The 27,844-nt window shown below is 41.4% G+C and overlaps 1 protein-coding gene and 1 long non-coding RNA gene across 4 annotated transcripts in view; one reads left to right on the top strand and one right to left on the bottom strand.

Moving 5' to 3' along the window:
• LOC308081740 overlaps window positions 1-24,933 on the bottom strand; it is a 143,337-nt gene extending 118,404 nt beyond the window's left edge. The window contains exons 1-2 of the long non-coding RNA XR_013932889.1: window positions 24,859-24,933; window positions 23,256-23,376 (exon numbers count right to left, since the gene is read on the bottom strand). This is a non-coding gene — a long non-coding RNA (uncharacterized lncRNA). The remainder of the gene's footprint in view (window positions 1-23,255; window positions 23,377-24,858) is intronic.
• On the top strand, window positions 1,854-20,457 carry LOC308082401 (dual specificity calcium/calmodulin-dependent 3',5'-cyclic nucleotide phosphodiesterase 1B-like). 3 transcript variants are annotated; one of them, XM_080424137.1, is made up of 14 exons: window positions 1,854-2,045; window positions 5,570-5,683; window positions 6,570-6,752; window positions 7,501-7,567; window positions 8,535-8,651; window positions 9,166-9,306; window positions 9,555-9,655; window positions 11,578-11,703; window positions 14,503-14,604; window positions 15,606-15,726; window positions 17,277-17,358; window positions 17,490-17,607; window positions 18,220-18,366; window positions 19,318-20,457. In XM_080424137.1, the coding sequence occupies exons 1-14, from the start codon at window positions 1,993-1,995 to the stop codon at window positions 19,397-19,399; spliced, it is 1,554 nt and encodes a 517-aa protein (XP_080280263.1). In that variant the 5' UTR covers window positions 1,854-1,992; the 3' UTR covers window positions 19,400-20,457. The 3 variants fall into 3 exon arrangements, with proteins under 3 accessions (XP_080280263.1, XP_080280264.1, XP_080280262.1); XM_080424138.1 differs by having other exon boundaries at window positions 17,289-17,358; window positions 18,220-18,356; window positions 19,318-20,455; XM_080424136.1 differs by having other exon boundaries at window positions 18,220-18,356; window positions 19,318-20,454.
• Window positions 24,934-27,844: the final 2,911 nt, after the last annotated feature.

The raw sequence follows: 27,844 nt of genomic DNA, 5'->3' as shown, positions 1-27,844 counted from the left end.
CCTAATAAAGTTAATCTCTTTTTTTCCCCATCTCCCCCTGGCCCCCACACACACACGTACACTTTGAGTACTTAGAAAAGCGCTATATAAATTCCAGGTATTATTACATTCCAGGTATTAACAACTGTGGAGACACACACACAGACATACAGATAGACCTTCTTATAGGCGGCTAGACTCCTGCAGAGCCACATCGCAAAGGTATCTGCACACCTTCCCACCTTTTTTTGCAGGTGCACTGGAGAAATCAGCGTATATAACATACATAACACATTTTAATGCACAGTGATTTTGCAGTGCAGTGTCGCATTGATTCTCGAAGACGATTGCAATTATATTTCTGTACAAATGTCCATTGGTGGCACAGATCGCTGCGGTGGGTGGAAAAACAGCTTTAACGCGACCAACAACATTTGTATGCTGCAATGTCAACTAATCTAAGCTTTTGCAGTACATGGTGCCATGTCAAAGAGCATGGGAGCATGAGAGTCAGCCTGACCCAGTGGCCAAAGCCAGACAAGCAAGCAGGGGGACAGCAGGGAGTGGGCAGGGGCTTTCCCAAGCCATGCTGCAGCACCGCTCTCACAGCCCTCTATAAAAAGACTAATGAATTTAGGACCTGCAAACTGTAAAAGTTGTTAGGGGACAATCATTGTTGTCTCCTCTGATCTTGTGTGCATACTTTTCTTATACCACATAAGCCCTATTCTGGGCATGTCATAATAGGCGAAAGAACATTTTCGTCTAAATCTTGCGAGCCCGTAGATCGGCTATTTCGGACGAAGATATTTGGTGTACAGGGAAAAAAGAAGAAGGCCAAGTATAGTCCTGTGGGGGAACCCGGTCAATTAAGTGTTCATGGGCTGGCAGCTGTTATAACTGCTTTTATAACGTTGATAGTGTAACATACAATTTCCTTGTTTCATGCTCATAGTATATGTTTTGTGTATAACCAACAAATACAAAAAATAGAAGAAGAGGAAGAGGAAGAGGAAGAGGAAGAGGAAGAGGAAGAGGAAGAAGAAGAATTCAACATTTTTCAAAACAAAAATCTACAAGCTGTGAGCTTATAGAGTTAACAGGATATTTTTGGAACGTTTTTGAATAGGGCTTATGGGTTAAAAACGATGCTATTGGACTGCCATTCATGAAGGTACACCTGCAGCATTTAGATCCTATAATAATTTTTGTAACACGTTACAACCAGGCTGTAAACAGGTTGAAACCTATTAAAAACCCTTCCTCTCCCTCCAAAAACAAATTTGAGGTGTGCAAGTGTTTTCTGCTCAAGCCCCCACCCTCAGATTTTCTGCGCACAGGCAGCCACTGCCCAGCGCAACTGTTGTCAGGCTGCAGAGCTGTTGCGGGTGGCTTTCGAGGACAAGGGTTGTTTATATATTTTGGTTCGGGTGTCTTTGGCAATTCAGAGTGAAAGGCTTTCTCTGTCGTCCCCCACCCCCCGATTCACGTCGGCAGTGGAAAATTCTCATTCGGGGTTTAGAGTACACAGTGCCTGAAAGCATGGCAGTCATCACTTCATCAGTGAGGTCAGCTCACTCACACTTCAGAGACGTGGTTTACGCATATTCACAAACACTCAAAGACAAAGACCCACAGAGGCGCACAGACGCGCGCGCGCGCGCACACACACACACACACACACACACACACACACACACACACACACACACACACACACACACACACACACACACACACACACACACACACACACACACACACACACACACACACACACACTCTTTAGGCCTGCCTAACCAATCAGAGTGAAGTGGAGTGGGTCCCTCTAGAAGTGGGTGGGAGAGCTGTTGAAACAGAAGTCTGTCTCAGGATACAGTGTGAGTGGTTGTGAGAACTTTTCTGTTCACTGCTCCTCTACAGAAGTTTTTCTTTTTCAAGTTTCTCCTTCCTTAGCTTGTCCTGCTGTTGAACTGGGTCTCTACGAGGGCATTACTGCAGCTTGGATTCTGGATGGCTGAGTTGGTGCGCGTCCGTAAGAAACGGCTACAGGTTCCCATCTCTAGGTAAGACAGCCAGTGGGCTGGAAAGTTGGATAAACTACTACAGGGTGATTTAACCACTTAAACCCTATATACTACAGTACTTTGTCGAACAACAAATACCATGAATAGCCAATCAATCTACAAGCTTGTAGATAAAACAAATTAAATTCTTCGATTTTGATTACCCCCAAAATAGGGACGTGGTCGAGTACACTGACCATATTGATATGACCACCTGAGCACAGATAAAAAAATAAAAAAATAAAAAAGTTAAGCCAAGCCTGCTGCAGTTCAGCCTTAAGTTAACACAAGGGTCATGATGTTCCATTATTTGGACTTAACCACTTAAACCCCATATGAGTAAACAGAGTCCCTCAGGGCTCAATACTAGTGTATTTCCTGTTTTCTGTTATTGTGGCGAAAGCTTTCGCTGAAAATAGCAAATCTACAAGCTCACAAAGCGCGTTGTAAGGCACAGAGGCACTACTGGAAACTGATGGTAATTCCTACTCTGTTGTATGACATAAATCAGACTTTACTTAACCGTTGCTTCACCTCTGGCTCTGCAGCGTGATGAACAAGCACTTGTTAACTCCAGATTCTTGTGTGAACACTTGTCATTACTCACCCTCTTGCACTATCTATGTATGCCGTGGGAGAGAGGTGCCGCAGAGACAACATGTGGTTTTGTTTTGGTTAATACGCTTATCAGTCAGGTTGCAGAATGACATGAGTTGCATGCTCTTGTGCTTAGTTTGGCAAACCCCTCACAAATTAACTGCTTATACCCTAGATACTTCACTGACTGGGGTCCCCCCTAGGGACTGGCGTCCCCAGGGGTCTATACCCCCTCCTTTTTCCCTGTACACCAAAATCTAATTGCCGAAATTAGCTGATCTATAAGCTCACAATGTGTTGCAATGCAGAGTGGCTATTTTCGCCAAATGTTTGCCTAATCTTGCCAAATAATTGCCTATTAGAAGAACATGCCCAGTCATAATTGTTTAATTTGGGAAAAGTATTTATCATAAATGAATACTTTGCATTGACAAGTGCCATGCTAAACTGCTTTGTCACCCTTATGCATGTCATCACCTTCCTCTTCTCCCCTCAAGCCGCCCCTTTCAAATACCACATAACATTCAGCTCATATACTGTACAGCAGTGGTTCTCAGTGTGGGGTTTGGGGACCCCAGCGGTCCTTGAGGGGCTTCCAGGGGGTCCCCAGCAATATGAGGAACAGTTTCATTTCACAATTATTTTGCCGGATAGAAGCTAGCCAAGTGAGAGAATGTGTAAGAATGACTATATTCATATATATGTTTCACTCCCTCTACTGCATTCTCCTCACCTGTAGTAGACAGTTGTAGATGTACTAAATCTAATCTCACAAAATTATTTTCAAATGGGATTCCTCTGCCAAATACGTATCAATTTGGGGGTCCTTGACAGAACAACTGCTGTACTGCATATAAAGGAGAAGGTATGCATAGTATAGTATGTGCCAATTTTACCTATCCTGTGTCTGCCACTATTAATACACATTACAGCAAGTGCTCTTAACAGTAATATCCTTAATGATACTCCTAAACTGTGGTTACTGTAGCTGCGAAGCAAAGAGGACTGTGCTATCTGAGAGATTATTCAAGATTGAAAAAAAAAGAGCTGTGGCATTCTGATGCATGCTATTTTTATGACTCAACAGCTTTTGAAGGCCTTTGCCAGCGCGATAAACACTTGAAACAAGCTGTGAGCCTCTCATCGCCAGGAGTTGTCTGCTTGTGATTTGAACAGCCGCAATGGTCAATGGTCAGCACGCATTATGGGCAGTGAACATTCAACATTTGAGTTCCAAAGACTTGACGTAACGCAATTGACAAATACTGCAGAAATACTACTAATGAGTCTCTATATCAACAGTCACAAAACTAAACAGTTACACAAACTTTAGGAATTCTAACGAGCTGATTTCGGCAATTGTTAGGAACTTTGCAAACTGTATTGTGGTATGCACTTGCTTCTTATTTATTACTGAGATTGCAAAGATATAGGGAATCAAATAACATATTTCTGCTTATTCCACCAGTTCTATATTAGAAAATGATTAAGGGCTGCAGTTGACTGGGTTATATATGTTTATGCACATTTATATGTAAAGCTGTTATTAGCTCATACATCAGGAAAAGTCTGGGTGGTCCAAGTGCAGAGGGCCAAACAAGGACCCTGGTTTTGGTACCGTATTTCCTAATCCCTGTACGTTACTACCTGTTCAGCCTTATTTTCACAATTGTCTATTCTTATAATAGGCTAATAATTATTATTATTCTTAGTTGTATCTCTTGTTTTCTGTATCTGTCCTGTGTTTCATACTGCCATACTGGCCATGACAACTTAATTTCCCTCGAGGGATCGATAAAGGTCTATCTACATCAGAACACTTTCACATTCTTCACCAAAGCCCACTGAAACCAAATTAGGTTACATAAGCCCCTGACCATGGGAAGTTTTCCTCTCATGAAATATTTGGCACTAACGATGCCCTTTTGCCATTGGCTTTCTTTGGACAGTTTGGCATTTAAATCACTTCCAAATGAACTGTGTTCCCGTTAGTGGGGCGTTTTCAACCTGTTGTCAAAGCACTTTCTTGGACCACGTTTCCTCAGCAGCTGTGAGCCTGTGATCCAACTCACTGGGCTAACTCATAAACATTGAAGCGCTTTCATTTATTTAATCAAGTAGAGTTTAGAAAGCTCATGTCGCACACAGATCCTGTTTTGTTCATGGCGACCTTTTTTTCCATCTGTAGAAAGTTATGATTTCATCAGATGATTTTCACACCCATCATTATAATTTTACACAAGGAAAGCGATGTTTAATGAAAATGTTTGCTGAACCTATTTGTGCTCTGTGTTCTATGAAGGTCAATTGTACTTGTTTAGATATATTCTGGGAATGCTCTCCAGTGGCCAGACTCTGGGAGATGGTGTCTTCTAACCTCTCTGAGATGTTTGAGATTACAGTGCCTCACTCGCCTGTTAAGATGATCTTTCCAACCTGGGCTTGACACTGTTCAAAAACTGAGCACTATTAGCCTGGCTTACAGAAGCAGAAAAATGTATACCAACGTGCTGCAAGCTCAATACAGCGCATTTAGGTTGTAGATCGGCAATCTTTGGTGAAGATATTTAGATCTGGTTAACTAAGTATAGGGCCCTTGGGAATCAGGTCAACTAACTATAGTAGGGTTTAAGTGGTTGAGTTGGATGTGTTTTTTTCTTTCTTTCTGTTACCATAATTTTGTGCAACGATTGTGTGCATTGCTATTCATATTGAGAACGACTGTCTGTTTTTCAATTCATGTCATGAAACAAACGTCAATAAAGGAAAATAATTGAAAAGGACTTTTACGCACCAAAACACTTGAGTAACCTATAACCATTTTCGCTAAGGCAGTGCTTTCCCTAATTGCTTTTTGAGTAGATTGCCCAACATTGTAGTAGTGCATTCAAATGGATATTATTTTACATCATGAATGTGTGTTCCAGGCTGAGGAGTATGGTAAAGCAACTGGAAGAGAAAGATGTCGACTTTGAGGAGATCAAAAAGAATTTGGATTTCACGGCATCATTACTTGAGGCAGTTTACCTTGACGGAACAAGGTAAGAGTATATGAACAGGTATTAACAAAGTCTTAGTGTCTTTTGCTTCTGTCTTCATTCCCTCCATCAGTGTCATTATAGTATATAGCCTTTATGAAGATTTGTTTCTGCATGACTGGGACAGTGGCTGTGCCACACTCAAAGCCAGTTTCCTTTCCTATGTGTTGTTCTAGATTGAAGAGGGTTTACTTTTAATGCTGATAAATTCTTAATACAGTACTTGCACAAATTCTTTGTGTACTGTGTTTCTGCATGTTGGCTTCCGGCTCTGTGGGTGACTTCTCACCTATACCTGCAACCCTGTTTTCACTTTGCTGAAATGCTGGCAAATGAGTGGTATACTCTATGTGATGTTATCTTCTATCTTTGATTTGATCTCTGATCTTGTATGGCGGTACTGTATAGGGCATAGCAGTGGTGGCCATTTTCTGGTTCCACTCCAAAATAGTCAAGGGATTTTTCCCATTGACATTTCCAAAAATATTTATATAAATTATTTTAAGCCTAGAATCAAGCCATCCAGGGTCCTGGTGAATCATGACCATAAAACATTTTTTTCTGTGATTTTTTAAAATTTTATATTTAATTATATGATATACTATATTTAATTTGTTTTGCCGTTTTCAAAAATTTTTTTTCACAGAATCAAACGTTTTATGGTCATGATTCACCAGGATGCCAGCCTGTTTTTAGCTGGCAATATACTGCCATTGTAGTGAAAACATTGTGACAGTGAGTCCGTGTGTGTATGTGTATGTGTATGTGTATGTGTATGTGTATGTGTATGTGTATGTGTATGTGTATGTGTATGTGTATGTGTATGTGTATGTGTATGTGTATGTGTATGTGTATGTGTATGTGTATGTGTATGTGAGTGTGTTCAAAGACAGTCCCTGGACTCTGAGGATGACCTTCAGCAGCTCCACAAGGACGGTGTACCCTCAGAAGTCACCGACTGGCTGGCTTCCACCTTCACTCAGAGAGCCCGTCGGCCCGCACGCCGCTCAGATGAGAAGCCCAAGTTCCGCAGCATCGTGCACGCAGTGCAGGCTGGGATATTTGTGGAAAGGTCGCACTTTCTATTTCACTTTCATTCTATTTTTGTCTCTTTGCTGAATCAAATTGGAGTAATGGTGATAAAAAAAAGCTATTAGGCCAGTTGTTGTTAGTGTTTATAAGTCTATCACAATGCAGTTACTGTAGGCCAGTGATTCTCAACCGTTTTTAATTTCAAGGACCCCCAGTTTTATATGCATTCGCAGGTCACAGACCCCCATACGATTTCTATCCCTGGGACCGGAATCTACACTGTAAAAGTCTCAGAGTTAAAGACCCGTAAGGGTCCATTTGGTTCCTAACTATCAATCATTTAGCCCCCCTCAACGACCCGTGGGGGTCCTCTGAACCCACGTTGAGAACCACAGCTATAGGCTGTAAACATCATCAGGCATATTATTAATGGATATAGTCTCTAGGGTATCACAGAGCATAAATAGCAGAATAGCCACGTTATGTATAAATTAGTATCAAGTATAAATACACCACTGTAAAGATTGAATGATTTCCACGTCTATAACTGTAACTGGATCATCCATTTGCGTCTCTCTCAAAGCCACAGAACAGACTGCCCGTGAAAACTGAGCACCATCATGTAAAACATTAGCCTCCTTTCCTCTGTAAAATATCCTGCCCAGTGGGGGGGGACAGGTCCGTCCACGGGAGGATTTATATAAACAGCTCCTGAGGCTAGCTCGCTGCACAGTGTCACCATATGAACTGGAGCTGAACTCAATATAAACATCTCATCATTATTCCAGGATGTTCAAGAGGGCCTACACTGCAGCGGTGCCAGACCAACCTGAGGTTGTCGTAAACTGCCTCAGGGTAAGTGATCATCAATATCAATCTAGCCTTACTCTTCGCATGTTACGCTATAAATTGGATGCCACAAAAGGAATTGTATATAGTCCAGGCAGGTATATATTATACGTTTCCTACCCATAGTAACCAGTGGTGGACAATTGTTATCAACCCCCAGTATTCCTGGTCAAATATTACTCAACTACTAAGTGAATGCTGCTCTGTCAAATACTTGAGTTAAAGTACTGGTGTACTTGCTTTTCAAAATACTTATAATGTATTAATAGTATAACAAAGTACAAATGAAAAGTAAATTTTATCTGAATATAATTGCATTGCTGTATTAACATTTTAGAATTAGACAATTTCTTTTTCACCATCTTAAAATAAATGTGCGAAATTTCAAATTTGGCACATGCGTCGCAGATGACCCGCGCCCAGAGGGAGTGCAGTGCATGGCATCGAGTCAGTCGGTAACCCCAGCCTAAGCTTGATTTAGCAAATTCCCCACACCTGTCGAATTCCCCACACCTGCCATTTGATTAGTTAGTCAGTCCACTTTCCATAGACAGTTTGCACTCTTCAGACATTCTCCACATATTCTCCTCAGACGTTTACCACTGCACAAGGACTTTTCCATATGGGCACAAAAGTGGCACAGACAGACAGGTACAACAGGTATAACGGGTATTGCATAACAGGGTGCGGCATGCATTCTCTATATGCATCGTTCCCAAGTAGGCCGGTACCAACGGGCACCGGTCTAGTATTTGAAATGGAAAGTGGTTAATTCATATTCATATTTTTTCTCTTCCTAAACATGTACTGGAGTCAAAAGTACAATATTTACAGTAACACAACTTCTCTCTCTCTCTCTCTCTCTCTCTCTCTCTCTCTCTCTCTCTCTCTCTCTCTCTCTCTCTCTCTCTCTCTCTCTCTCTCTCTCTCTCTCTCTCTCTCTCTCTCTCTCTCTCTCTCTCTCTCTCTCTAGGATGTTGACCGTTGGAACTTTGATGTGTTTGCTCTGAACTCCGCCAGCTCTGGCCACTCTCTGCAAGCGCTGTTCTTCGAGCTGATCATCAGATATGGGCTGAACAGCCGCTTCAAGGTCAATAAACTTCGGTTTTCATACTACTGTATGTACAGTAATAACATAATGCACAGATTTCTTCCTGCCCACCACCAACACGGAGACTAGGGGTTTGAATCCTCTGCGGTGCCTCAGGCTTAGTGGGGCATCCAAATGAACACAATTGGTGGGGGGAAGCCGGGCGGGGAGGGTGTTCTTTGTTGCTGCACTAGTGGCTACAACAGGTTGGTCAAGGGCGCCTGTCAGAAGGCTGTTGAGCTGTGAGGAATAGGATGTTCTTGGATGTCCTCCTGGTGAAGCTCCTCACTGGCAGGTGAAAAGAAACGGCAGGTGATTCCATGTATATCGGAAGAGGCATGTGGTTTCAATACCGACACTAGAACTAACCAGTCGCAAGACCAACTAGTAGGGGTCAGCAGTGATACGATTACAAGTGTGTGGGGAAAGAACTAAATTGGGGGGAAAGGGGAAAAACTCACAAAAAATCAAATTAATACAATTTACACTCAGGTTTCTACTATGTATTTTGTAGATCCCCATTTCCTGTCTAACAGAGTTCCTATCTGCGTTGGAGAGAGGCTACTGTAAACACAACAATTCTTACCACAGTCACATCCATGCTGCTGATGTCACTCAGACGTTACATTGCCTGCTCCTACGCACCGGACTAGTGGTACAGTACAGAGCACTGAGCACATCACTCATATTTTTTTGAAAAATGGAGATACAAGGTTTCTGCCCGACAACGATATAATTGAACGATCAGTTTGGTGGCCCTAAACCTGCTTCTCAGATAGAGAAGTGAGGACTTGCTGTCACTACAACAGATTGTAAACCGATCATTTAAACTACATATTATAACCCTAATTGAAAACGGGCAGTCCTTGTATTTGATTGTTTTCATGTTTTGTGTCTATATAGCACTGGCTAACAGAGCTGGAGGTGATGGCGGCCCTGTTTGCTGCGGCCATCCATGACTATGAGCACACAGGAACCACAAACAACTTCCATATTCACACAAAGTAAGTACTGTTCTTATATTTTCATATGAACTCCATCCACTTACTGTATACTGTATATACAGTACTACAGTACTAGCTATGTCACATCCTGGGGCTGGAGTTTAGGAGGGGTGACCTTTGTTTATACTGTGGGAGAAATTCAGTGCAAGCTTCATTCAGCTGATGGCTGCTCAGATGAGATGGCACCATTTCCTTCTACTCACTCTCTGTCTCATTGGTGGGTTTAGGTTATGGAAAGTTCTACGAATGACATCATCAATGGGGATTCCCAGCAAATGGAAACTACAGCCTTTCTCTTCCTGGAAAGTTAGCGTGCTAAAATAGAAGCCATTAGTAAAAAATTTGAGTTTGAAATCATGTAGTAGCCAGGTTTCTGAAATGTCCACAGCCCCCCTCTGAGTCCCGCCCGTAGGAATATGCACAATGACAAATATCACCCTCCACGCCCGGCTTACCCCCCACGGGCCAATTGTTTTCGTATAGTCGCTTGACAAAGCCGGATCACCACGGTGGGCAGGCCCTTTACCACTGTACCGCCCCAGAGCGCCCATAAAGATCATTACTGAGGACCAAGTATATAAAGATAGGTTGAAAATGTGGGAAGTACTTTAAGAAATGGCAGAGAGACATGGACAAAATGAAATATCCCAATATGATATTATTATTTTTCTTAAGTGATTAGACTCTGACCTCTAATGACATTCCTAGGGTAGGGTTTTGTGCAGTTTTTCACTGTGAGAACTTTCACTTTCTCACGCATTTGCACTGAATGTAATGGACACTTTATTTGTTTTATGACGAGATATGGTGAGACACGTATGAAGCACTGATTGTAATGGACACTTTATTTTTTGTTATGGCGGGATACGGTGAGACACTCAAGAGGCACTGATTGTAATGGACACTTTATTTAACAGGTTTTACGTTTGACAGGTATACCGTTGCTCTGTATTGTTGATGCTTCTTGTTTTTCTTTTTGCCTTGTATTGCTGTACTCCTTACTCTTTACCTGTAACTCTGTAACCTTAACTGCTGTGCCGCCTCTGGGCGACTGAATCTATTAAAACCAGAAAATACACCACTTACAATATTACGATATTGAAAATACCAGACAATATCTAGGCTCATATCATGGTATCAATATAATATCGATATATTGCCCAGACCTAAGTTAACATTCTTTTCAAGAAGCATAACTTTTTTCCCTTACTCTGTGTAAAGCTATTTTTAACAGATCTTGGCCACTAGGGCTGTTTTGTGTGTGGTTTGGTTATAAGAATCGCTAATTGGAAAGCTTTTCATAATGTACTTTGCTCCCCATTGTAAGAATCCTAATGAAGCAGATTATGCAAATGAGAGTAGACTGGAAGCTTGATAGTAAAATTAGGTCATTATCAAGCCTCAACTGAGTAATTAACACTCAAAAGTCCTCAGCTTTAATCATCTGCTACTATTCATTAATGTTAAATTCATTTATGAAAGACCTACAGTAATAGGTTGGAATACTCCCTGCAGCCTTTCTACTATCGTCTTTCACTCTCATTACTAGAGGCATTCTCCCTCAGCCCACCCTCTCCATACACTTTACTATTTTATACACTGTACATCCTTCTCACACTCATTATCTCTTTCCCCCTCTCCCACCAACCCTTTACCTTAGTTTTCCCCGATCAATCGATGCCTGTGATTATCCGATAGATCGATAGATTGATAGACAGATAATCACAAGCATTCGTTGTTCCCTGTGATTGGATACCAAGGGCCATGACGAACGGCGGTTATCACATTTGACTATCACATATATAGTTACTGAAGGCAATGCCAGATGATCATTTCCATTTCCATTTTGATCACTCAAAGAAAACTGTATAGACATGACGTACAGCCAGACTGTGTTGTGAATATGTCACCCTCTCTCTTAGGTCAGAGTTTGCGATGATCTACAATGACCGGTCGGTACAAGAGAGCCATCATTTGAGTGCAGCGTTCCGTCTGCTGCAGGATGACCAACTGAACATTTTCATCAACCTGACTCGAGAGGAATGGATGTAAGATGAGAAAGCTCTTGTCACCTAGTTTAACTTCTTGTTGTTCATTTATAAATCAAAATGGTGGTTCTACCTGTAAATTAGAATGCATATTATCACTGTTGGGCAGAAACCTTGTACAGTATCTCCATATTTTATCTTTTTATGTCTTCTCATAAATGAATGCCCTATTTTATTCTTTGTCGTATTACTACTATCCAATGTAGTAATGTAGATCTTATTAATCCGGTGGGGGAAATTCAGTTTCAGCTTCACCTAGCTGATGGCTGCTCAGGTGGTCATATGGAGCGCTCAGGCAGGAGCAGGTCCATGGGACCTTCTGTTTCCCAGGCAGCCTCTAACCGTTCAGCTATGGCCGTCCCCATCGAATCACACATTGAGGGGTCTCTAAACAGAGCCAAAAACTATTTCACTGACACCCATAGGGGGCAACACAAATACTACTAATTACTGTAATTGGCTTAAAACATTTCTAAAACTAAAAACATATATCATGTAATATACGTATAATCCATGACTTACACAGATGTGACTAGGCAACTCAGCCTGACAGAAATATGCGCTCCGAGGAGCGCCCCTTTTCTAGTTTCCGCATTTGACCCAGCAGTGGATGTTGAGTACTAAACAATGATTACTGTGTACATGGTGAGCTTACATTTCATATTGCACACCATATGCACTCCTGTCACTTCCATCAGCAGAAAAATTAATAAATACAATTAATTGTCCCTCAAAAATATATAAATAAATCATAAGAATGATGAGCTCAACCTCACAGTATGCATCACATAACTGCCGTGTTGCGTTTCTTGTCCCAACCCTAGTTGGTAGTACTCATGGCTGCCAATTCCCACCTGGTGCCGTGTGGGAGTCCCTGCTGCTCCAGATCATACTGAATTACTGCTAACTTGCATAACGTCTTCAGACTAGGACTTAAGTCTAAGATGTACAGGACACTACGTTCATATCCTCCAAAGAGGAGGATATGATCCCCCACCATGCAGCAACACATCCTATACATCCTATATGTCCTACGCGGGCCTTTCCCCTTTGGTTCAATATTCTTCCAGGTGAGGGTCTCTGGATTGAATTTCCACAGATCATTGAAGGTCTGAAGTAAGGTGCTGCCACCAAATATATACAGCTCTCCGTTGTAAGCAAAAGCTGAATGACCCTTTCGTTCTTCTGGAAAAACCTGTGAAGAAGGAGTGCTAAGCCAGCAGTTGGTCTCTGTGTCAAACACATTGATGTTGTTGTAGTGGTCCTCGTCCCGTCTGCCCCCAAATACAAACATCTTTGTCCCAATGATGGTGGCAGAGTGCCATGATGAAACAGGTGCCTGAGTTTCTCTGGATGTTAAAGACCAGACCATTGTAATAGTGTCCAACGTGTAGATGTCATTGTGTCTATTTGGCATGGTGAATCCTCCATAGATATACATGACCTTACCCAAGACACAGGCTGAGTGCAGGTACCTCGCCTTTGGAACAGTCCCGGAAACATTAGGCTTGAACCATCTGTGAGTGTCGACATCAAATGCATAAAGCATGTTGCAGTGCTCTCCTTTGTACTTAAGTCCCCCCCAGATGTAGATGACATCTTCTATCAACACAGCTGTGTGGCCCCAGCACATGGAGGGAACCTCAAGGGGACGTTCACCTCTGCCAGTTGTTACTGGGGGCAACTTCGTCCAGCGTAAAGACACTGTGTTGAAGATATGCACCTCAATCTCAATGTCTAAGAAGGCCCTGTTTACAGAGCCCCCTCCAAAGCAGTACACCTTGTGTAGCACTTCTACAGCAGCATTATTCCCCTCTGGTCCTCCCTCCTTCAGATGCACTGTCCATCGCAACATGCCACAAACCAAGGACAACCGACTCAACTCAAATCAACTCTTGCTATAAACAAATGGAGTGCACTATAACTTATACCGGTAGAGTAGCACAAACGTCATTTAAAGCCTGGCCAGTCCGTTAATCAGCTATTAACAAATACTTCATCTCCACTTAAAAGTCGTGTTAATGTTGGATCCGGTTCCAACCTCGCCTTTGGAACAGTCCCGGAAACATTAGGCTTGAACCATCTGTGAGTGTCGACATCAAATGCATAAAGCATGTTGCAGTGCTCTCCTTTGTACTTAAGTCCCCCCCAGATGTAGATGACATCTTCTATCAACACAGCTTCCATCACTGTGATGACCACTGTGATGACCACACCGCCCACTTCACACTGGGTGTGATTTTTGTTATTCAGCAACAATATTGCATAGCAAGTAACCCATTTTTAGCAAAATTAGACAAAGGACTAGTCAGCTTCTGATTAATGGCCTTTATTGGCCATGTTAATCGAGGGTTCCAGACAAGACAGACAATGCTTTACACAAAATATTGTACATTTTGTGGTAAAGCTTTGCAGAAGCCTGCAGGAAAATGTTTACAGATCTATGTTACCATGGTAACAAGAAAGCCCATCAGGAAATCTTAAAAAGGTTTATTATGTCTTTTGAGTCTTGCTGCCAGTCATCTGTGCACAGTACCACTGTGCTCCCCCGACCCTGTGCGTGCGTGCGTGCGTGCGTGCGTGCGTGCGTGCGTGCGTGCGTGCGTGCGTGCGTGCGTGCGTGCGTGCGTGCATCTTAGTGTGCGCATGCGTTCACCCATTATCTCAGATCAACAAGTAATGTGTGTGTGTGTGTGTGTGTGTGTGTGTGTGTGTGTGTGTGTGTGTGTGTGTGTGTGTGTGTGTGTGTGTGTGTGTGTGTGTGTGTGTGTGTGTGTGTGTGTGTGTGTGTGTTGACAGGGAGTTGCGATCGCTGGTTATAGAGATGGTGCTTGCCACAGACATGTCTTCTCACCTCCTCCAAGTTAAAGCCATGAAGTCCTATCTACAACAACAAGAACGGTAATGGCTGATCTGTGTCTGATGTTGAATAAAAGTATATTGGATAGGTATATTATGGGTTCGATGCCGATTATAATGGTACATTGTGCGTTTATATATCGCCTTTATTTAAAAGGCTTTACAGTGGGCATTACAGACATTTCAAAGTTTCCAAGAGCCTGCCATTGGCACTTCAGTGGAACATCAGTGGATAGTCCAAGCCTTGTCGGAATGGAAGGAGGAAGGATGGAGGAAGGATGGAATTTGCCAGGTGTGAAATGGTCCCAGGTGCGAATTGGCAAGGGGGGGGGGACTTTAAAGGGAAAGATCAGGAAAAGTGAAGAGAATTGTGAAAAGGTCAGATGTCATGTCATGTCTGTATATTCAACCATTCACACACACATTCATACACCGATGGCGGCGGAAACCATGCAAGGCACCAACCTGCTCATCGGGAGCAATTAGGGGTTCAGTGTCTTGCAACTGCCCAGACATAACCATGTTGGAGATAGGTTAGCCTGGATTCTGTGTTGTCTTTCCAACCTTGAGGCAAAATGCACCATAACAAACAATCCCTAAAAGCTGGCTGTGACCTGCTCAGGGACGGCCTTAGTGATCTGGGGGCCCGTTCCAAGAGCTAATATGGGGCCCCATTTTTTAAAGTTTATTTTTTTATTTTTTACAAAAACCTGCCCATGTACGTTTCATTTTGCTATCAGCAGTAGTCTCACTGTCTGTCACAATTCACCGGCAACAGAACAACAACACCTTGACAGGTCAAAACAAACACCAGTGATTATTAGCTGCTGCCAACTAGTAGTGGTGTTGAGGCTGAATAATTTTTATTCAATTCTTGCATGAAATTCTTGGACGTCGGGCAGCCGGAGGCGGGCCCCGGACTGAGCCCCTGAGGCGTTTCAATTGAAACGGGTGAAACATAGCAAAGGCCACCACTGGACCTGCTAAGTACAACTGAAGTGTACATCAATAGGATTTGATAAATGTATGCTCTTCCTCAATAGAATTGACAAGCCCAAGGCTCTGTCCTTATTGCTGCATACGGCTGACATCAGTCATCCATCCAAGCCCTGGGGGTTGCACTCTCGTTGGACCAAAGCTCTGATGGAAGAGTTCTTCAGACAGGTAGGACCACTGAGTGTGTTTTGTCATCTTTTCTCGTCTATGTTCGGTCCAGTTCTCCTCAATTCTGTACTTCTGTACTTTTCTAATATGTGTGTGTGTGTGTGTGTGTGTGTGTGTGTTTGTGTGTGTGTGTGTGTGTGTGTGTGTGTGTGTGTGTGTGTGTGTGTGTGTGTGTGTGTGTGTGTGTGTGTGTGTGTGTGTGTGTGTGTGTGTGTGTGTGTGTGTGTGTGCGCTAGGGCATTAACGAATAGTGATTTATGGTATTCGAATTATTCGACCCAAAAGTATTCGAATAGTCGATTATTCGGTTTGATTATAAAAAAAAAAAAAAAAAAAAAAATCTTTTTTTTTTTTTTTTTTTTTCAATTACATTGATGACTCGACTCAAGGAATGCGAGTTGACGTCACACCAGAGCTCACAGCTGCGTGTCTGCTCTAGAAAAGCCACTAAAAAAAAGAAAATCTAAAAAAAAAAAATGCTTTTTTTTTTTTTTTTTCGAATAGTCGAATAGTGGTTTGATAGTCGAATAGTCGGTTTGATATTCGAATATTCGAATATTCGACTATTCTGTGAATGCCCTAGTGTGCGCGTGTGTGCAGAGCTAATCTCACAAGTACATCCACTATTTTTTGTTTAATAATGGATAAGGAGGTCAATGGGGAGTCAATCATCACCGACGACAGGCTGGCCACTTATACACATTGGAGCCACCACGTGGTTTCAATTTGGATATGAACAGCCACAAAAATAGATTTTTAACCACTTTCAACCTGGTGTACTGATTTTGGTTATGTCATAGGCTGCTACATTCTTCAAAAATCGTCAGAAATGTTTACATTAAAAGAATAGCTAAAATAGCGGATTGTCTATTTTTGCTATTCGTCGTGTGACAAATTATACATGGCTTAAGAGGTTAATTGGCCACGAGTCTGTAAAGGGAGCCTGAGTGATCGTGACATTTGCTTATTAGTGCTTCTTTAGAGGTGAGTCATATTAACTTGTGAGGGCGTTAATTAAATTATGAAATGACATAATTTTCCATTTCATGAGATTGAAAGAAAACTGAATAGTTCCTGTGGTGTGAGGTGGGTACTGTACAGACACTCTGAAAGGAAATCAAATATCTCCTGTGGTGTGAGGTACTGTACAGACACTCTGAAAGGAAATGGATTTGCTCCTGTGGTGTGCGGTACAGTACAGAGAGTCTGGTAAAATACGTAAAATATCTGTCAAAGAAGAGGGGCTGAGTTGGGTTCATTTGTCACTGAATGCGATTTATAGTATATTATACAATACTGCGTCCAAATGGATTCAAGTCATGCCATAACTCGTCAAGCTGTCATTCTCTGGTCTGATTCCTTTCCTGTCCATTTCCATTAAACCAATAACCATTATTTAATCCCTATTTTGGGAATGTCATTATAGGCGAAGATTTTTTCAATTTCTCTTGTGAGCTTGTAGATCGGCTATTATCGCTATTCATCGTACGACAAAGTATGTAAGGCTTAGTAGTTAAGGTGTCTTCTCTCTCCCTTTGTGTCTTTGTGAGGGCGATAGAGAGGCAGAACTGGGCCTTCCCTACTCTCCTCTGTGCGATCGCAATAGCACCCTCATAGCTGAATCACAGATAGGTATGTCTCCCTTACAATGCTCCACAAATTCCAGTCACACTGATTTGTTATGTAACAAAACACTGTATGCTTATTTAAATGCTTTTGTGACCTTTATACCTTGCAATACCGTATGCTATTTTCTCTTTTAGGGTTCATTGATTTCATCGTGGATCCTACATTCTCTCTGTTAACAGACATGGCTGAGAAGATAGTTATACCCCTGGTAGAAGAGAACCCGGGTCCACCTGACCCCTGCAATAGACACAGGTTACCAGCAACCCTCATATTGCAGTGATCTTTAAAGAGTGTTTAAGATAGTCTCGTGTTGCCAGACAATTGGAGATCAATGTCTACAGATACGTCTGGTGACATCTAAATTCTTCTAGAACAGGTACGCCTACTGCTTTAAAACAACTTCTGTCACTGCCCCAATATGAAGGACCATCTGAAGTCTTTGCATTGGTTCTGAATCGTTTCCACCTAGTATTAGCAACTATGTTGAATATAAAAAAACATATTGGTAGGTGGAAATCTCTGATCATCTGGCAACGCGAGACTATGTTATGACATAGTTATTAACATGGGAGCCATGCCATTGTTAGACGCAATCTTGTTAGAATGTGTTTTGTCATATTCATTATCCAATTATATTGAGTTATCAATTCCCTTTACGAGCTTATTGACCAATGTGAAAATAATGCAGAAAATAGGATAACAACTAGGATTGTTATTGTGAAATTAATTAGACCTTAACCGTATTAAAGCTGGTTTGGACAATGAATTCCAAGATAAATTAAATTAACACCAGTAACCAAGACCGGAATGTCTTTTTCTAAGTAATATCTGACAATCTGACGAAAATCTATAATGTTTCCCCAGTAATCTTTGGAAGGAGAGCTCCAGAGGCCTACAGTGGAGTCTGGCTCACATCACAGCTGAACTGGTCAGTTTCCGCTCCACGTGGACACGGCACACTGAAGACAACAAGTTAAAATGGAAGGAAAGTGGCTCCAATGGTATGATACAGTACTGTATTTGTATTATTTATCTGTAAATCATACTCAGTATGTGTGTGGATACTGTATTGTGTTATTTGTCTTTAAAAAAAGACACCGGGTCATATTTTCACATCAGCTTCCATAATGAAGCGTATATAGTAAGAAAATGCACACCCACAACTTTTCAAACTCTGATGGATTTGCCACTTTTCATGGCCTATCACATGCCCCATCCTACGAGGTAAATGGTGCATTTATATAGCATCTTGGTCAAAAGCACAATGCGCATTACATTCACTCATTGACGGACGGTGGAGGAAACCATGCATGGTACCAATTTGCTCATCTGGAACAGTTAAGGGTTCAGTGTCTTGCTCAAGGACATTTCGACACTAACCCAGGAGGAGCCAGGGATCTAGCCACCCGTAATTTAACCACGAGCTCCTGTGTCCCTAATCTGGGCACGTCATAATAGGCAAACATTCTGAGAAAATAGTTTGGCGAAAATAGCAGAATAGGATAGGCTATTTTTGGTGTAACAAAAGTACACAATGTGTGAAGTACAAGTACTGTATAATGCTAAAGGTTAGTTTAAGTTATTTTATCAGTTATATCCATAGTTAATCCATGCCTCAGGCTTTTGCTGATTTCAAAATATATCATCAGGCTTCAGATACTGTTGGTTTGAGACGCTTCTGGTGTCCTATTTTTAGCTGCCTTCGTGCGTTCTGACTGATCTGAGTGAATAAGCGTGATATTATCTGTTGTTAGCAGGGAATGAGCAGCTTAATCTCAAAATGTTTGATTGATTTGGCAGGGGCTAAAGCCTCTTAGCCCTATGATTGCTCTGATTCTCTTTTATTTGCCATCTGCATTCATCCTTCTAGCAATCACACAGAGACAAACATTCAGAGATAAGGTTTCCTTTGCCGCTTGACTCATACAAATCCCTTTTCACCCAATGTTCTTTCTTCTCCAGGTTTCTCAGATCCCACCTACACAACAGAACCGACATCCAGACAAGAGAGGCTGCCAGGGGCATGTCCACAAGCCCTAACTAATGATATGAAGCAGTAGACAGTAGACACCGTAGGGCTGTTGGTTGTTTTCATGAAGCCTTTGTTGAATTCGATAGAGAATCTCCAGAGGTCAACTAAGGTTAACATGGATCCACTGTGTGTGTGCACTGTACAATAATTAATGATGCCTTCTGATGACATGGTTGGAGGGCGGTTAAATGTGCTGAGAGAGAGAGAGAGAGAGAGAGAGATAGCGTTTGAGTGTGCGTGTGCGTGTGCGTGTGTGCGTGTGTGCGTGCGTGCGTGCGTGCGTGCGTGCGTGCGTGCATCTTAGTGTGCGCATGCGTTCACACATAAGGCGAAGATATTTTTTGTGCAGCGCAGTTACAGTACATACAAACAAAAAGTCAACACACAGACGCGAATTGACGTGACACTGCATCGGCAGCACAAATGAGGCAAACTGATTAAATGACTTAATGCATCTTCACTCAAGTTGAAAAATATCTCAACTTGAGCAAAGTTTGCTTCACCACTGAAGCGACATGAAAAAATATCTTCTCCTGTGTGAATGCACTTTCAGAGAGAAGAGAGAAAAAAGTAGCCTACTGTAGGAGGAGGGGTGGTTGAAGGTTTCAATCCTTTCACAAGGCAGAACGCTGCCATCATAGTCATGTCTTTATGTCTTATGTGATGTAGAATATATACTATGGTAATTTAAGTACAAAGTCTACATGCTGGCCATGTTGTACTGTAGTTGTTATGTAATTTAATTTACCACCTGAACAAACCTAAGTAACATTTTACCCATTGTACTGTACGTCAGTCATTTAATCATATATTAAATGATTAAATGAAAAAGATTTTCAAATTGTACTCTATATGACACTAGTATACAGTACACCTGCACTAAGGCTGGCCTTATTACTGTAGGATGTGGCCTTTTATAGATTTTTATCAGTTTTAACATGTAAGCAGATTTATATTACAAGACATACTGTAACAAGAAAACTAACTAGATCTGCAAAATAAATGTCATCTTTATTCATAATCTATGTTATTGTTCATACCCTGAGTGAATTACAAGTGCCTTCTGTGTATCATTTGTATTCACTGAAGTGTGAAACATGACCATTGAGTAAATGTTTATGTCTACAGTGCCAGGATTATTCCTCAGAGCAAGGTCCATTATACATGTGCTATAGTACGTCCAGTAACACACCATATACCAGTGGCGGAGCCAGAACGTCTTCATCTCTTTTATATGGCCCATGAAAGCCTCGCGCATGCAGCGAATGACATACGATTGAAAGACATTTGGAGAGAGTTGAATAACCTCTTGAAATGATATATGTATGTGTTTACACCTTTTAGCTTAGATATTAGCTAAAATAGGCTTTGCGATGGTAAACTTCTCTAAACTATTTTTCATAGATAGGCTTTTAGGCATATCAGTGTGCCACTGCCACTCAGACAGGCTAGAGGCTACATATTCAACTACATAATGCCTTTTACGACAATCAAAATGCAACAGGCAATAAAATGTACACGTGGTGAGAAAAAAAACACTAAAACAATAACAGGCTAATTCAAGAAGTTTTTTTCAGCGTCAGTGATTACAATCCATACATAATTACAAATCACATGGATGGACCCTTTAAAAGTTCTTCCATGCCAAAAAGTGTCAGTTCCAGGTAGGAAAGAGGCCGACGCTGTCATAATTCCATGGAATTATGAAGCAGCAACGGGCGCCTCTTCTTTCTCCCCCAATCAAGAATCAAAAAAGAAAAAGAATGAGGGACCTTGTTGTTGTGTGCCGTTTATACCTTCACACCTCATCACAAAAGAATCTCAGAATACACACAGACACTCAGAAAAGACTCACATGCAGGATGTAGAGAGGCAGTCTATCGGCCTTGAGGCGAGGGGCGATAGCCTACTCATAGCAAATACACAAACATCTGTCCATGGCTGAAGGAGGGCACAGCTTAACTCAGGTAAGGCCTGGGTCTCACTGCATGTGCCTACAGTAGATCCGCGCCTGCCATATACAGGAATACGGTAGCTGCCAGTGAAACACTTTTGGCAGTAGTTCTTTTCCAAATTTTATCTCCTTGTGCAATGAAGATAAAACAAGGTTAGAAAGAAATAGATAGGGCTGTGAATCTTCTGCTATCTAACGATTCTCAATTCGATTCCGATTCTTGGAGTCACGATTCGATTAAAAATAAAAATTTCAGATTCAAAACAATGTGATGTGTGACATTGCATACAGGCGTCATGTGCGTCCACTGCGGGCATGCGCACATTGTAAAACACACAGTAAAAAGCCATATTGCTATAATACACAGCAAGTTATTAGCAACGTCAGGGCTTGCAACAAACATGGAAAAACAGTGTATATATTTTTATACTCACCAAGCTCACCCTATACAGAGCCTATACGGGGGCCAAAAAAACACTGTAATTCAACAGCCACGGCCGTTTAACAGCTCCTAGCCGTAACCGGTGTGTACAGAACTGTGTGTGTGTTAACACACCACTGCATAATGTAGACTCAACTATATAGCTCTTAGCGTATATGGGAGCAAGCCACACAGTAAAAAAGCCATATCTGCCATAAACGTGAAAATAACTGTGTAAATATTTTTATACTTACCAAGCCCTCCCTATATAGCGTCGCTACATGGGGGCAAAACACAGGAATCCAACACTCATGCTCGTTCGTAAGCTCTTAGCCTTATATGAGGTGAAGACAGAACTATGTGCGTATACACACACCACTGTGTAAGACAGGCTCTCACTCCACTTGTGTATTAGCCTGTGGCCTTATACAAGGAGGATAAAACAGGACTGTATAGTGTGATTGTGACCTGAATATGTACGGTCCCACGCTAGATCGAGAAGGCTCAGACCAGTTTGTGTGGAACGCACAAGGTTAACACAAAGCACACCTTTGGTCGGATCACTCGCTATGGCTAGAGGAATCTCATAACCTGCTCACCCGGAGTGCACAAGTTCACGGTGTAACTATATGGCACAGCCACGAGGAGAAAACACGCGAGCATGCATAACACGCACGGCACGCATGCGTGTGTGTCTCAACTCGGGGAAAAAACTGCAAGCAAAGCTAAGCTAACAACACACAGTTTCCCACAACTTGTCACAGGGTATGTACCCGAAGCAAAAACGGGAGGGTTTCGGTAAACAGAGACAATATTAAAGACAAGAAAACCCACCGTGCCGCAAGGGTACAGGGTACAGGGTTGACCAGACAGTGCATTGACCACTTGTTTGTATACGGGTAAGTGCAAACAAATGACAAACTACCGTCACGGAGTATACAGAGTAATCTGTCTACCTCGGATGCCTCCGCCCGCCGCGGGGGGATATATCACATTGGAGTGATCCAATATAGCGCTACATAACCATTGTAAGCCCTCAATACCGTGAATGAGGTAGAGTTCCCACCCAGCCAATCATGTGACACACACACAACAATACAACAGTCATTCCTGTCACAATCCTTTCTCAGCAGCCACCCACAAAGCATGGATTCACATAAGCCTTCAATTACATTGCAAAAAAGATAGTGAACATAATTCATTGCCACTCAGACTTTGGGACAGAGCAATACATCGCTGTTGAGTGGAAACAGCGAATGTCCCAAAAAAATTATCTGTGTTACCAATGGATTTATGGATCCAATGTAGTTATTTAGTCAAAAGCTAAATTAGCTTGTATATATTTTTGTTACTTTTATGCGACACTACAATGAAGTAGTAGGGCATTCAACATAAAAATAATAATATGGAGATATAAGGTTTCTGCCCGACAGTGACCAATAGTCTGAATAGCACAGACAATGACCGGCAGGAACAGCAGAGCAGGTGCCTACCTTTCGTTGTCTTCTTCTAGACTTTGTCTTCTTATTTCTGACTTCTTCAATTGTGAACGTGATGGCCAGGGTTGGATTTTGGAAACTATGGACTGATCTGTGAATTCCTTCTCCTCAGGTCCTGTAACAGATGTAAATATTGTTACCGTTTATGTAATTGTTACATTTTATCAGGGGTTTGAGGAGGCTCAAACCTCTATAGCACCAAATATCCAGTATACTTCTGGAGATTTTGTGCATACTGTAGTTCTCGTGAAGAAAAGTCAGTAAAGGGGCAAAACTTTGGAACTCTTTGCCCACGGATCTAAAGCCATATACTGATGTCTATGGCTTAATGTTTTTAACTGAGAACTCAAATTATGGTTAAAATTAAATCAACCGCCGATGGCCTAGTGGTTATGGCGCATACCTCATAGATCTGTACGCTCTAATGCAGCGATTCCCGAGCACTACGACCTTTGCTGCGTGTCACTCACTGTCCCTCTCTCCCTGTTTCCTGTCCGCCTCTACTGTACTATCCAAAATAAAGGCAGAAAAGCTTTTGATTGTATTGGGTCTGATTTTCATTATAATGATGTTTGAAATATTTTTTTGTAATTGATTGGGTTATAGATTAGCGATTCTATTCAATTTGGAAAAGCCTCCTGTGTGGACAGGTGTTGAAAATTAGCACTCGTACTATAACACTTAAACAATGCATCTGGTTTGTCCAATGTGACTGTGATGTCCATGTAAACACAACACAACACAACACAACACAACACAACACAACTCGAGAATAGATTATTCAGGTAACTGAATGAGTGTTTTCTGCCCTAATATACTGTATACTGGTACAAGTACCTCCAGTCAATTTCTAAAAATAATATATCCATCATAAACACAAAATCACCATAGGGGAATTTATCCCGGCCTGATATTTGACCCCCAGGTTTGGTAGATTCATCTGGCTGCTTCTTGGAGGTTTTCTGTCTAGTTAACTTGGATCGTGTAAAGTACATGTTTGAGGATGTACTGTTGATGCAAGACAAATTCATGAATCTCTAACAATAAAGTATCATTAGTCAAATCAATCAATTAATGCTTTTGTCTGTATATGCATGTTGCCGGGAGAAGGGGAGAATTTCAACTTTCAATCAGCCTTAGAGGTCTTCACCTGGCTTCTCCCGTCCCTCGATTGTATAGACGAATCCACAGTGTGGCAATCATAACTGCGGTGTCAAGCGGGTGTCGCTCCGCACCGTGACACCGCAGCTACAGGCAGCGCTCTGTGGATTTGTCTATAGGCTCAGGCTGTTATGGGCCAATGCTTTGGACAAAAGCAGTGTCAAGCACTGAAAATAGCCGATGTAGACGCTCACAATGTGTGGCATTGTGTTGCGTCCCCTGCAAAATGAGACACTTTAACCTCTTTAACACTATTTTATACTTGGGCTATTTAACAATAGCCAATCTACAAGCTCACAACACGTTGCAATGCGGCGCGTTGTTGTGAGCTTGTAGATTTTCACACGATTTGGAAAAGATATTGAGGAATTGTGAATATATACCTGTGCAATGTATAAAGTATTTAGTAGCCTGTTTAATAGAGTATCCTACTTACCAACAATAGCTTCTTCATCATCATCATCCTTATTTTGGTGTGGTAGATCAAAAAGTTTCAATAGGGACCCTGACCTGAGAAGGTGGTAAAATAAGTCAAACATTGCAAAGGTATCATGATCTTCATATACCACAAAACTTGGCCTTTTCCTTGAACCTGTTGTTTCACTTTGATTTTATTATGGTGTTAGCTAGGGCAGTGAATATCAACCCTGGCAAACGTCCCAATTTTGGTCCGCGAGTACTGCTGAGGTGTTCCGCGCCGTTTGAAGAAAGTGTGAACCCAGCCCCTCGAGAACAATAGCGCCGATCGTCCGTCAATTGATACAGCCATCATCCGTTTCACACACAGCCACGGCCGAGTCCATGCATTCAGTGTAGCGAGTAGCGACCATCACCCATAGGAATGCAAATATGTTGTCCTACCTGGTACTGTATAAGGGCACAGGGTAGGCCTACATGCTTTGGCACTCAGTCAGTATTACTAAGTGGGTCGGAACGGGTCGATACGGCGGACCTGAACGTCGTACCTGCTAAGAGGGGCTGTCCTGTCCCAAAAGCCCATGTTATAACCTGCCATGATGAATGTCCAACAATAAAACAATACATAAGTTTTCTTATAAAGTGCTTCTAAATCACTCCAGTGTGTTTGTGTCAACGTTTGTAGTGTTTAATTACTCCTCGACGCCACGGAGAGAATCTCTTGCAACTCAAGCCGCGGTGCCGTGGATATAACCGGAAAACTCGCCCCAAAACACGCTCGCCCCCATTTCTTTTCGCGGACCAGCGGTTCTTGTATTAATGTATTTGTTTTACTGAGGATAAGGTTAGACATAAGTTTACGGTTAGCCATATTGTTAGTTTTACTGAGGTTACGTTTAGGAATAAGGTTAGGTTTAGGCATAGTTTAATGAGGTTACGTTTATGAATACCAGATGAATATCACCGGATTTCCCCGGGGGTGACTGTTTTGGGGCGAGAGTTTTTGTGTTCGTCTGTAGTGGGCAACAGCGCATGCGTCCGCAATAACGCTATCAGGATCAGATTATTAGATATTATTATCAGATATTAGAAGTATATTGGGTACCAAATATACTTACCAAAGAAGAACTTGAAGTGACCCAAGTGTATATATTTGTAGGCCAAAGATTTATATATTTGTAATGGTCAAGGTTTCTTTATACTTGCCCAATAATCTCTCTCTCTCTGTGTGTGTGTGTGTGTGTGTGTGTGTGTGTGTGTGTGTGTGTGTGTGTGTGTGTGTGTGTGTATATATATATATATATATATATATATATATATATATATATATATATATATACATATATATATACATATATATACATATATATATATATATATATATATATATATATATATATATATATATATATATATATATATATATATATCGTATATCTAGGTGTGCCCTGGGATATTTTGGCTATGCCAGGTGTGCCTTGGCACCAAAAAGGTTGATATACACTGAGCTAGGGTATATTATCTATGTCAGCTGGTTTGGAAGAAAAACGAGATTCAATTAAACAACAAGTAAATACCTGGGGTGGGGGGGGCAGTGTGGCAGTAATTCTCTAAGTGGGTTCTGGGGACCCCAGGGGTCCTTGAGTGGGTTCCAGGGGATTCCCAGCTAAAATTGGGAATAATCATAAAAAGCAGTTTAACCACTTTAACCCTTTTATGCAATGATTATTTGAAAATAGCCGATATACGCAACATGTTGTGAGCTTGTATTTTCAAAAAATATGGAAAGAAATCTTGAAACATTTTTGAAACATTTTAACACAAATCTTGTATGGGGGTCCCTGGCACACAACATTTTCAGATGTGGGTCCGTGGCTAAATATACATATTAATTTGGGGGTCCTTTGAGAAAGTATGAAAGCCACTGGTCAGACTGGTGTAAGGAACCTGCCAACATGGTACTGTAATAGCTGTATTTTCGAGCACAATCCGTAGGAAGCAGCATGAGTTAGGATGAGATTGTGCTGACTGACAGGACAGTAGTGTCTGCTTTATTGCCAATAAAAGCTCAGACTGCAGTAGTGACCCATTTCCAAACTGCTCAGTCTCCTTTAAATCACTATAAGTGTCACCTAATAAGATAACCTCTTGCATTATCAACCTCTGAGGCTGAGGCTGAGGACAATTATACTTGTCTTTTTTTCCTTCTTTTTATTTCTTCAACAGGGGGTCTGGGACCCCTAGGGGGTCCTCCTCAGAGTTACTACAAAGGAGTTACACAAATCTTTGTGTGATAGGACTTTATTTTATTTTATACTACATTAAAAATCTGAAAATACATAGCCTATGAACATGATTCCAACATAGAAAAGATAATGTGTAAACAAACAAACAAAAACATTAATTTACACAACACTGATGATGATAGTGCTGTTTAAATGAAGCCATCTATATGAAATCTATGAAAAAGTTTAATATGAAACACCATTTTAGCTGACAAAATTGGAACTAGAAAACTATCAAATTGAAGCTGATATAAATGATTAAGGAAATTGGCAACCCACCTGAAAATGAAGGCCTATTTTCTGTTTATTAAAGAGCTGGAGATAATAGCCTCAGAATAGGCCTATAGGACTTTAAACTTTAAACAAAAGGTTTTGTTTTAACCTAAAATATATCACTTACACGACCTTCATTTTATTTGTATGCGGTGAATGACATCGAGCGTGCAAGTCTGTTTATAGTCTTATCTCGTGTAAAAGTGGAGATTTTACTAAACGTCTTCTGCCAGAATCTTCACAGGGATTGATACCAGCGGTGGTGTAATAAGTAACTAAGTACATTTACTCAAGTACTATACTTAAGTACAATTTTGAGGTATTTTTATTTAGTGGAGTATTTCCAATTTTCAATACTTTTACTTCTACTCCACTACATCTCAGAGGCAAATATGGTACTTTTACTCCACTACAATTATCTGAAAACTTTAGTTAGGCTACTGGTTG

This window comes from Gymnoscopelus braueri (genome assembly GCF_963280865.1).
Source record: "Gymnoscopelus braueri genome assembly, chromosome: 3".
NCBI classification, from domain to species: Eukaryota; Metazoa; Chordata; class Actinopteri; order Myctophiformes; family Myctophidae; genus Gymnoscopelus; species Gymnoscopelus braueri.
Note: the sequence above shows the minus strand (reverse complement) of the source record. Positions and strands in the feature narration are given on the sequence as shown.